Source organism: Apostichopus japonicus, chromosome 15, assembly GCF_037975245.1.
Source record: "Apostichopus japonicus isolate 1M-3 chromosome 15, ASM3797524v1, whole genome shotgun sequence".
In the NCBI taxonomy this organism is placed as follows: domain Eukaryota; kingdom Metazoa; phylum Echinodermata; class Holothuroidea; order Aspidochirotida; family Stichopodidae; genus Apostichopus; species Apostichopus japonicus.
In genome coordinates, this window is record NC_092575.1 from 21,190,414 (window position 1) to 21,202,554 (window position 12,141).

A 12,141-nucleotide genomic window follows, 5' to 3' on the forward strand; every position below is an offset into this window, starting at 1 on the left:
TGTGTGAAGTTATGTATACAAGTTCAAAGTTAATTTTTAGACATTTAATGCAATTAAATCCCAATACCAAGGTGTGACACGGTTGATAATTTGGGACAAGTTGTGAATGGGGTGGTGGAACATTTTCAAACTTAAAGGTCATGTCATCTGTGGTCACCAATGTTATCATATCTGTTGACCCGCTTGTAGGTGACCTTATACTTCTTACATTTTCGACGCCATATTTAGATCTCAAAAGTGCCTTTTGATCAAAAATCCGATCACATTTTGTGATCACAAAAGTGTTGGCTATAGTGTTGGTTACTTTATGCGTACATGTAGGGCCACAATTGCTTGGACTATTTGAGCCCAATCTTGCTTGATAATATGTGTATTGTCATATACCCCAAGCAAGGAACCACAGTGCCCTTGGGCTCTTGTTTCTTCTCTTTTTTTTTCTCTCCTCTTTTCCTTACCCGGGGGGCGCGCGCCCCCAACGCCCCCCCCCCTGGATACGCACCTGCATATCTCTGCCAGCTGCAGTCATTCGATGACTATTGTGACAGTAACTTCTTGCAATTGATAATTTCTAAAACGAAGGAAATGATCATCGACTAGTCCGCCGTAATGCTGTTGAACCTTCTCCAGTCATGATCAAGGGTAAAGAAGTTGAAAGGGTTCACTCCTACAAGTATCTGGGTATTCACCTCAACAATAGCTTAACATGGGATGGTCATGTGGATGCCCTGGTAAAGAAGTTAAATACCAGGTTATATTGTCTCAGAAAGTTGTCTAAATTCAACGTACATACCGATATAATGCAAATGTTTTATAATTCTATTATTTGCGTAGTTTGGAGATACTGTCTTATATGTTGGGGTGGAAATGCCACTAAAGTCGAGAAGGACCGTATCGATCACATAATTAGAAAAGTTGGGGGAGTCATTGGAGGTCAACAGCATACAGTCGACTCGGTGTACCAGTCACTGCTTCAAACAAAGCTAGATTCAGTTTGGAATGACTGTTGCCACCCCTTTCACTGTTATCTTAATGACAATGTTATTAACAGAGGCAGTGGCAGACTGAGACAGCCGTACACGAGAACTAATCGCTATCGTAACTCGTTCACTCCCCGTGCAATCAAACTTTTCAATGTCAACTTACGTCGCTAGGCTGTTGCAATAATCTTTAATCTTTTATCTTGCCCTTGTCTTACTGTTTATCATTCTCATTCTTTAATCTCCATCTGTATATATCCTGATTTATTTTCCTATGCTCATTTATTTTTGTACTGTTTTGAACTTTTATGTGCGAGACACTAATTTCCTTAGTTGGAGCAATAAAGTTTTACTTACTTAATTAGACGTCATTCTGAACAGAGGATATATAACAACACGTTGTCACACGATAGCACGACTCGTGGGCTGCGGCCTATACGGAGAACCTTTAAATTAATTCCATTTCTTTCACTGAGTTGCCGGCGATTCTGGCACTCGTCTAGCTGAGCCTGGATACAGTAGCTATACTGACGACCGTGACATTATCAGTTATTTGCCGAGAGGTTTTTAACTTGCAGGCGTCGGGTGATTGGATTGGTGAATGAGTTTATCAGATGAAGAACTGGAAAATAGAAATAACCGATGAAGAGGCTCCCGTTCTCCTTTTCTCTATTCAGCTTTCCTTCTTTCTTCCCTTTCCGCTCTCTTCACCTTTTCTCCTTTTGCCGACAGACCCAAAATTTGCCGACAGCGACCAAACACCCACCCCCCCCCCCCCCGCTCGCTACGCCCCTGGCTATAGAGACTATAATATGTCAAAGAACTCAAAACTAAACTTCTGTCTGAAGCCCTTGAAAACTTTACACCAAGTTGATTTTCTTTAATAGCGCCATCATTTTTCATTAGCGGAGCCCTTGATAAAGTTAGCTTTCTTGAATAGCTCCACCATTTTTTGGCGCTTAATGCAAATGAATTAACATGTACTGCATGTGGTCAACACGTACGCAGCACAAGTTGCATTAAAAAATGACATCAGTACATACATATGATAACGATGAATATGGAAGATAAATAAATCGTATTCAAGCAAACTAACTAAAACCTATGCAATTTCATCAATTTGACTGAAACTGCCGGCTTTTAACAGTAAGGCATGTAGGCTAGTCGGTGTTGTTGTATTGTGAAAGGAATATTTCATATCGGTACACACAGTAATTACTTCGCATTGTTTTCTTCATTCTGAGTTTTATTTCGACTTTAAAAGGATACTTTAATATGAATATTTGGTTCAGTCAAGTTTTGCAATTTCTACCACTTTTTACTCCGCTTGCCAAATACACATCCATGTGGCGCCATGTACTTCCTTCACACTCGTGATATGCGTGAGTGGGTTCTTCGTAATGGGAAACTATAAGACATGGTACTAAAGGCAAGTATCCTAATTATTAGGCCTTGAACGTCTCTATTACGAAGATTACTATGCACTGGACAATTGCCATTGTTGTTCACGACTTCATAATTCCATTGCATTAATCAAAAGATTGTTTGAGGATTCAGTACCCTTCGTAAGGCCTAGTCACTTCGCAGTCTGAGCGTTGTTCATCAACATTTCTTCAATAAAAAATCACTCTAGATTCTTCGTTACCACGGAGACAAGCTTCAAAACCTGACCTAACTTTTCACTTTTTGCGTTCCACACACACAGTGTGCATACAACGATTCCACGATTCACTGTGCAAGATGGTTACAATGTGTGGTTCATGGACGTGCTCGATACTGGCCGTTTGGCAGTCGCTGGATCTAACAGCAGGAAAAAGAGCACTTTTATCGATCTGTTTATGTTTAACGTTAATCCTGATTCTCTGGAAAAACCGTTATTATTGCCGTCAGAGCCCTATTTTTCTGAGGAATTTACCGAGTTTGGTTCATCATGGCGGTCTGTTTGTTTACTGGATGATCGTCAGTTTTTAACGTGTTGTAAGGATACGATATCATTGTACGATAGTAGTAGTAATGGCGGTCTGGTCAAGCAAGGGAAGTTTAACGGTACAGCCAGGTGTATGACAACCAGAGATGGTTTAGTCTATGTCGGTGTATTAGATTCCAATGAGGTGATTGTCTTAGATGCGAGAGAATTGAGGAAAAAGAAGACAATCACCTTAAAGGGATTAAGAAGAGGAGACTGGCCCTATGATATAACAGTTAGTAATAATAAACTGTTTATCTGTACAGGCCTGTTTGGTGGGAGAGCTTTAATGTGTAATAGTGAGGGAGAAATAGAACAGGAATATACAAACACACAGTACAGATATGCATATAGTATAACAGTCAGTGAAGAGAAAGGATTAATATTTATATTATGGAGAGATGGTGGTAAGGGTAGACAAGTTGTTGTTTACTCTCTATCTGGGGGTCATTCTTCCATCTCTGGGGGTCATATCTTGGCTTCTTTTAAAGTTCCTGATAATTCCATGAGAATCAGGATCAATAATAACATAAACAGATTGTTTTTGGTTACCCAGACAACTGGAGAAGTCTATGAATATCACACAGTAAGTACTGATAAAGGAAATATAGGCCTATGGTCAAAATTAGGAATATTAATCACTTTTATTAAAGCAATCCTTTGATTGAAGCTGGACAAATTGGGTATCATTCTATGCGAACAAGTGTTGAGAAGACACTTTTAGATGTTTTGAGATCTAGTTTGCAAAATTTAATGAAAAATAAGGGCACAATTTTTCTTTGGGATTTGCTGATTCTGGTAAGGTTGTCATGGAAAGTGTTTTGTACTCTCAATTAAAATTGGTTTTCCTTATTTTCTCAGTCTTAATTGCTTCAAAAATAAACAAAATTGTTACTGGTGAATGCGGAATTTTATTAAAAACACAAATATCACTTGTTTGTTAAGATGGAGAACAAAATGGTGGAAAAGTAAGTGCAATTTTTTTTTTAAAATTAGGCCATTGGATTCTTGTTGCCCGTTGCAGTAATAGAGCAACATACAAAATTTGAGAAATATTTTTTCTTATTTTCTGACTATACAATCTACTAATTTTTACAAATATGATACTAGTGAATGCGGAATTTTATTGTTAACACAAATATCACTTGTTTGTTAAGATGGAGATCAAAATAGTGGAAAAGTAAGTGCAATTTTTTTTTTAAATTTAGGCCATTGGATTTTTGATGCCTGTTGCAATAATAGAGCAACATACAAAATTTGGGAAATATTTTTTCTTATTTTCTGACTATGCAACCTGCTAATTTTAACAAATATGATACTAGTGAATGCGGAATTTTATTGTTAACACAAATATCACATGTTTGTTAAGATGGAGATCAAAATGGTGGAAAAGTATATGTAATTTTTTTTTTTTAAATTTAGGCCGTTGGATTCATGTTGCCTGTTGCAATAATAGAGCAACATACACAATTTGGGAAATATTTTTTCCTATTTTCTGACTATACAACCTGCTAATTTTAACAAATATGATACTAGTGAATGCGGAATTTTATTGTTAACACAAATATCACATGTTTGTTAAGATGGAGATCAAAATGGTGGAAAATTAGGGGAATTTTTTTTTTACATTTAGGCCATTGGATTCTTGTTGACTTTCCAATATTAGAGCATCATACATGGAAATATTTTTTCTTTTTTTCTGACTATACAAGCTGCTAATTTTGATAAAATTTTTATCAGTGAATGCGGAATTTAATTAAGAACACAACTTTTACTTGTTTGTTAAGAGGGAGATTAAAATGGTGGAAAACTAAGTGCAAAATTTTATGAAACATTTAGGCCATTGGATGCTTGTTGCACTTTGTTACACACACAATTTGTAAAACATTTTTCTTATTTTCAGAGCATACAATCTGCTAATTTTTAAAATATTTGATAGTAGTGAATGTGAAATATTCTAATTAATGCAATAAGTGCTATTTTTATGGGCAAAGATTTTTATAGTGATTATCTGGGCCCAACATTCTATGAAAAGGGATGCAAAATGAACGTTGCAAAAGTGTAGTTCCTTTCATTAATTTTGGCTCTCAAATCTGCTGAAATATACACATTTGACAATACTGAATGCACACTGTTGTTAAGAACACAACAGGTCCAATTTTCCTTAAAATGAGGTAAAATTCAAGACAAAGGGCAATATTTTTATATTAATTTAATAGGCAATAGTGATTAGTTCAATTGGCTCTAGTGCACATGTATAGCAAATACTGCAGTGATGATACCTTGATTTGATCACAGTATTTAAGTTTTGATAAAATGGTATGACACACACTTCCTTCTATTTTAGGATGTAGGGTGGTTTATTTAGGTGAAAATTAGTCAGGAATGCAGAGAAACTAATGTATTACTGCAGTGTCTTCCTGTCAATTTTGTGACAATAGACATCACTTTGTGTAAGTGAAGATACACAATATCCTACTCAATTGTTTTAATATGCAGTACATTAATTAACTAAATTTAGTGAAGATCCCCATTCATTGGCTGTCACCAAGCACACAGTGTAATATATATGCAATTACTATTCACATGGATGTAATGTGATCAATGCTACCCATGCATGAGAAAGCACTACCACATTTCAACCAGTGTAAGAACCATAGTCTTCCTGTAAAAGGCCTTTTTGGTTCCTTGCTTGAAAGCAAAGGAACCTATGTATTCAGGTATGTGTGTGTGTGTTTGGCGCTTTAGCTTGAATGCACGATAACTCAACAAGGGAAAGTTGGACTTAACTCAAACTTGGTACATTATATAGATCCGCCATCGTGGGAAGGTATGCCCTATTGTTTTTGGTGCCTGTGAAGGTCACCAAAGGTCAGTTAGAGGCCAAAAACCCAAATATTGAAAACAGCAATAACTCCCATTGACAGGGTCTGACATGGTTGATATTCAATTTTGGGAGTAGTTGTGAATGGGGTGAGGGATCATTTCCAAACATAACAGTCACGTGATCGAAGGTCAACAAAGGTCAATTAGTGGTCAAAAACTAGTATATTTGCACTAACTTGAGAACAAAATGTCTGTGACGGTTGGGAGATACGCTATTGTAAACCAGAAGTCGACCCGCGTCTAGGTGACCTTTCACCTCAGGTTGACCTCCAGTGACCTTTATTAGTTTCTTTGGTTATTTGAAATTTCGTGGCCATAATCTGATCTCCCGATCCAAACTGTCCATAGCTGACCCCTGTGCGACCTTCGTGTGCGAAGTTATCAGTTATCAGCGTGTCAAACTACATCTGACCGTGAGGTCAAAAGGTCAAAGGTCAAATCTTGAAAAATATGCTCATTTTAGGAGATACATGGAAAAAAAAAACCTTGTCAGTATTTTGATATGTAAACATGATAGAGCTTCTGGTGCTCTATAAAGGAAACCAACTCCCGCTTCAATCGGACACCCAGTTCTCAAGTTATGACGGGCCAAAGGTTGGATGTGATACCTTATTAGCAATAACATTGTGTGTGTACATTGGAGCACATAACAAATTTAGGACAGATTTCACATCATCGAGTAGAACATTTTGATAAAAATCATCAGGTCATCCTAGGTCATTCAAGGTTGCTTATGTGCAACAAACCGCCAATTTATGCTAATTGTGCAACTTCTAGTCACAAAGTCTGACATGGCTGATATATTGGGACAAGTTGTAAATGTAGTTGGGGCACATTTTCCAAAATAACTGTTATGTGATCCAAGGTCACAAAAGGTCAACTATGGGTCAAAATGTTTAGTTTGTTTGTAATAACTTGTGAAACTCCCTCTGACATCCGGTTGATATTTTGGGACTAGTTGTAAATGGGGTAAGGGATCGTTTCCAAACATAAGGGTCATGTGATCCAATGTCAACAAAGGTCAATTAGGGGTCACAAGCTAGTATTTTGCAATAACTTGAGAACAAAATGTCCATCAAGGTTGGGAGTTACGCTATTGTAATCCAATAGTCGACCCGCATCTAGGTGACCATTGACCTCAGGTTGACCTCCGGTGACCTTTAATGTTTCTCTCCAGTTGATTAGTTGAATTTTCATGGCCATATTCCGATCTCAATTGTCTATAAGTTGACTCCAAATGCGTTCTTTGTTATGAAGCTGTATATAGCTCATAGTGCAGTAGCTGCACATTCAAATTAGGGTATACAGCAATCTTAAGACTTGACAGTGCGTATGGACTTTATTCAGGCATTGGAGCTGCAGCACATGTATATAGTTGAGCTGTGCAACTAACAAGCACGTAACCTATAGTGCTTCTAAGATAGTTGTTTACTCATTGAGTACATGTCTAATGCAAGATTTTAGGATTAAATAAATGAATCTTCTGTAAGTAAAATACTGTGTAAACTACAACATCAATGATTGACATAGTAATTAATATGTAAACTCATGTTAAACAACACTATTAAGAATTAAGGAAAATGTGATAGGTAAGAAGGGGGGTAGGAGAGGGTTTAGTGTGTGTCTTAATGTTACTGATGACCAACAATGCCCAGAATAGAAGACACTTTAAGTAGTTCTGAGTCCCTGTTCACGTTCACAAAGTAACATGGGTCACAATTTAGTGTTCTTTGGTTAAACTTGAAGAAAAATGTTTAGCCCAATACACTATAATTTAAATTTGGTGTCTCATGTATAAATCTCCTCTGCCTGATACAGCTTCATGTATAGAAGCATGCACTGTCTGAAAAATCAATCCATCCATTGTCAGCTTTGAACACTTTTACTTTATTCGGATTTCAGAAATAAATATATAATATATATTGCAGTTAAAGAAACTCAGGTAAACCAAAATCACATTATCCACACCATCATAAAATATATTAAAATATATCCATCCCTTTGATAATGTTGCTGCCTCAATGCGTCAATTTTCTACATCTGTTTTGTTTTCTGCTACCAAATATATATATATATATTAATTTTTTTTTTTGTCTTTTTGTTATAGAGTGACATCTTTATTTTTGAAAACTTCCTGATGCGCTCAGAGTCATTGATTGAGAAAGATAACTGTCAGAAGCTACTTGACAACCTAAAGGTTCCAGCTAAGGAATCAAAGGACATTATTGAGAGTGATGCACCCTTTTCTTCCCTTGTCCACCATCTCAGAGAGGCAGGGAAGGTCTCTGTTCATGACATCAGCCATTTAATGACAGCATGCTCTGACAAAGGACTGAGTAAATTGGTGGCAGTATTGACTGTCTACCAACAAGTTCAAGGTGTAGTATGTTTATATCAGAGAGTTTAGCAAGTTACATATGTTATGAATCGCGAAACATGCAAACGCATTGCCTACACAAAGAATAGGTCTACGGTATGTGATTTGAGGTAATATACTATTGTATTAACTTAACTTAACCCATGGTTGATATCAGATGGACCCGCCATCAATATCCTTTGATACAAATAACCTGATAAATGAGTTGGCAAGAAATTGAATAACCTAATGGCCTGTAATGTATGTACTTCAAATCCAGAAAGATAATCCAATTTGGATGTTCAGAAGTGTAATTAGTCATGTTTAATGCATTGTCAAGGTCTTGCACTACAGTCAAATCTTTGCATAAGTCTGTTACTGATGGGATACATTCAAAAGTTTGATTTGGGATATGTTCAGACAAGATTGGTAAAAATTTGGAAATTCAACTCCTTTTAAAATGTTGTAATTTATTATCCTTGAATTTGATATATTGGAGGATCATTTAAGGGACTTGAATTTTTTGCTCAGAATCAGGGCGAGAATCAACAATAAGGAAAGTGAAAGATTTGCAGTGTCACCTCAAACAACATAGTAAAGTATGACCAAATGTGAGCTCACTAACTTTGGTGCAAGTTTGTCACAATATTTTCCTGGAAGTTTTTACTGCATACATTATATTAACATACATTGAACTGTGTTTACTTACATGGCTAAATTTCTTGGGTGGAAGACAATCTTTAACCATGTTTGTATCTTATATGGTTGTTTCAGATTCATGGTGGACCAAAAAAGGACTCAAGGATCAACTAAAGGCATTAGAAGACACAAGGCAGGAACTCTCTCACAAACTGACTAAATCAGAAGATGAAAAACAACAACTTACTGGAAGACTAAAGGCATCAGAAGAGGAAAGACAGCAATTCAAAGATACATTGAAGACAACAGAGGAGGACAGACAACAGCTGACTGGAAGACTAAAGACAACAGAGGAAGAAAGACAACAATTAAAAGATACATTGAAGACAACAGAGGAAGAAAGACAACAGCTGACTGGAAGACTAAAGACAACAGAGGAAGAAAGACAACAATTAAAAGATACATTGAAGACAACAGAGGAGGAAAGACAACAGTTGCAAGTTGCATTGAAGGCAACAGAGGAAGACAGAAAACATCTAACTGGAAGTCTAAAGACAACAGAGGAGGAAAGACAACAGCTGACTGGAAGACTAAAGACAGCAGAGGAGGAAAAACAACAATTCAGAGATAAATTGAAGACAGCAGAGGAGGAAAGACAACAGTGGAAAGTTGCACTGAAGGCAACAGAGGAGGAAAGACAACAGCTGACTGGAAGACTAAAGACAACAGAGGAGGAAAGACAACAATTAAAAGATACATTGAAGACAACAGACGAGGAAAGACAACAGCTGACTGGAAGACTAAAGACAACAGAGGAAGAAAGACAACAATTGAAAGATAAATTGAAGACATCAGAGGAAGAAAGACAACAGCTGACTGGAAGACTAAAGACAAAAGAGGAAGAAAGACAACAGTTAAAAGGTACATTGAACACAACAGAGGAAGAAAGACAACAGCTGACTGGAAGACTAAAGACAACAGAGGAGGAAAGACAACACTTCAGAGACCGATTGAATACAACTGAAAACATACTGAAGACACTGAAGGATGCGAAGGACGAATTAATTCAGCAGCAGAAAGAGGTTAGACTTCACATAGCATTTTATTATACAGTAGATAACTGATGACCAAGTTACCTAACTTGGTTCATGAGAAATTTAGTCACTTTGAACAAGACTACCCTTCTGCTTGATCGAGTAGCATAAAGTGAATATGTACGTTACCATTTGCAAACAAAACATGTATTTTCAGTTTATGATGTCCAACAGTAGAGGTCGAATGATGAACATATTAACACCTCTTTTTCTCCAGAATTTATACAAGCATGATATTTAGTTCATATGATGTACATTAACTCTACACGTATTAATAGAGCTCAAAAGTCATTTGAGGTTAAGCTATGTCAATCAAAACATGTAACGGTAAGACAATAAAAAAGTAGAAATTAACAAAGACCCATCTAGGCGTGAAACTTGTACATCACAAGTTCAAGATCCCTATTGTACTTAATCTTTAATTGCTTCACCAAGCCTATATGTCTCTCTGTTTTCACACAGGTAAACAAATTTAATCCCTTTATCTCAGGAACAGATCTTCGAGAGTGTAATGCATGGTGTGATGCTTTGTTGATATCTCTACTTAACTGAAGCTACACTGCATTGTTCTAATTGTTTAGTTACAAGAGGTAATTTGAGTTATCTAGCAAAGGTAAACAGAGGAGTCCTGTATGTGCTATGGCACAATATGTAGTACAATATTATGGGACTTACAGTATTGACCATCAAAACATAAAATTAATCAAGCTAATAGATATAATTTAACCTCTGTCCTTCAATGTAATAGGCCTACATTCCTAATATTCTAGAACAGTAGTTCCATCATTCATGGCAATTCCTTTTGAAGGCAATTTGGTCACAGTTCTCTGCACTAATTTATTGTAAACATGTGATTTTCTGAGACAGGTAGTAATTTTGCAATTAGTCACACCCCAAGTATAGGTCAAAAGGTTATCAGTTCAGCCTGCCTGATAATAAATAGGAAGAAGTTTGTCAACTTGGAGAATACAGTATGTTCTCTTCAGACATTGGCTACTTCAATGCTAGTATAAATTTTAATTTGTGGCGAGTAACCACTGGGAGGTTCATCCTTCTTGTCTCATTCATTGTGTTGTTTACATACAGGAGCTGGAAGAGGCTAAATCAAATCTGAGAGCTACAAAAGATGAACTTGTGAAGTCTCACCTGGAATATGCCAAAGAATCCATGGCCTTACAAGAGGTCCTGAAGCAGACTAGGGAAGCCTTGAATCAGCAACAATTGGTAAAGCGACTAAAGCTCCTTTCACACTTTTCCAGATGGCGCCACAGTTTGGAACGATCAGTAGTGCAATGCGATCTGGCAGCGTCTGTGACCTAGAAAGGCGATAATGCATATCCAGAACGGGTTGATACAGGTCTAGTACGGGTTATAACGACGTTGTTGCGGGTTGATAAGGATGTCACAAATAACTTACCGGATCTGCTCTGTGTAGGTACAGATAACTTGCATATCCAGAACGGGTCCAATACGGGTCCAGTACAGGTTATAATGGCGTTGTTATGGGTTGATAAGGATGTCACGAATAGCTTCCCAGATCTACTCCGTTTAGGGACAGATAACTTACAGATAGCTACAGCTTTCTTACAGGTTGATGTGTTTCCCCTACGGCTTACTATTGGCTGTAACATATCCCCTAAGTGTTAAATGGATTGGTACGGTACTATGAAAGGACCTTTCGCCCGATGCAGTCATTCATTCCACACCTAGTTTCATACATTGAGGGACCTCCGAAAACCTCACCAGAAAGACATGCATATCTGGATCCAGGCCTAAATTCAACATCGAATCCAAACTCTGATGACTCTGTAGCTGCTAATGCTGGGCTCTCCCTCTTATCTCTTGATTCCCTCTTCTTTGGTGGTGTAATGAACTGCAGTGATGGTGAGATGTGCTCCTATTGATGTAGAAAGGCAGAATGATGGAACAGTTAGGCAAGCGTCACCACTTGACCAAAGCTTCGGGTACCTCGATTCGTAGCAATCCGTTCCAACCTGTTACAACAAGTTGCAACCCGTAGCAAATTGTATCAAGCAGTAGTAATGCATACGTACCATTACTTGGCATGATCCGTTTCTATACGTACCAACCTGTAGTGGATATGTCTACGATCACATGATCACGGCTTACTAAGAAGCACTAAGGGTCCACTATGGGTTGCTACGTATCGTCTACGGGTTGCTATGGTCCTATTCTGCTTTCAATCGGTGGTTGGACTTGTAA

General features: G+C 37.4%; 1 protein-coding gene across 1 annotated transcript in view; it reads left to right on the forward strand.

The window, feature by feature from the left end:
- The window catches only part of LOC139981595 (uncharacterized), a 66,613-nt gene that overhangs the window by 36,571 nt on the left and 17,901 nt on the right, over positions 1–12,141 (forward strand). Inside the window, exons 4-7 of the mRNA XM_071994099.1 lie at positions 2,683–3,529; positions 7,937–8,207; positions 8,960–9,906; positions 11,005–11,142. Of these exons, the coding sequence (XP_071850200.1) occupies positions 2,683–3,529; positions 7,937–8,207; positions 8,960–9,906; positions 11,005–11,142 (2,203 nt within the window). The remainder of the gene's footprint in view (positions 1–2,682; positions 3,530–7,936; positions 8,208–8,959; positions 9,907–11,004; positions 11,143–12,141) is intronic.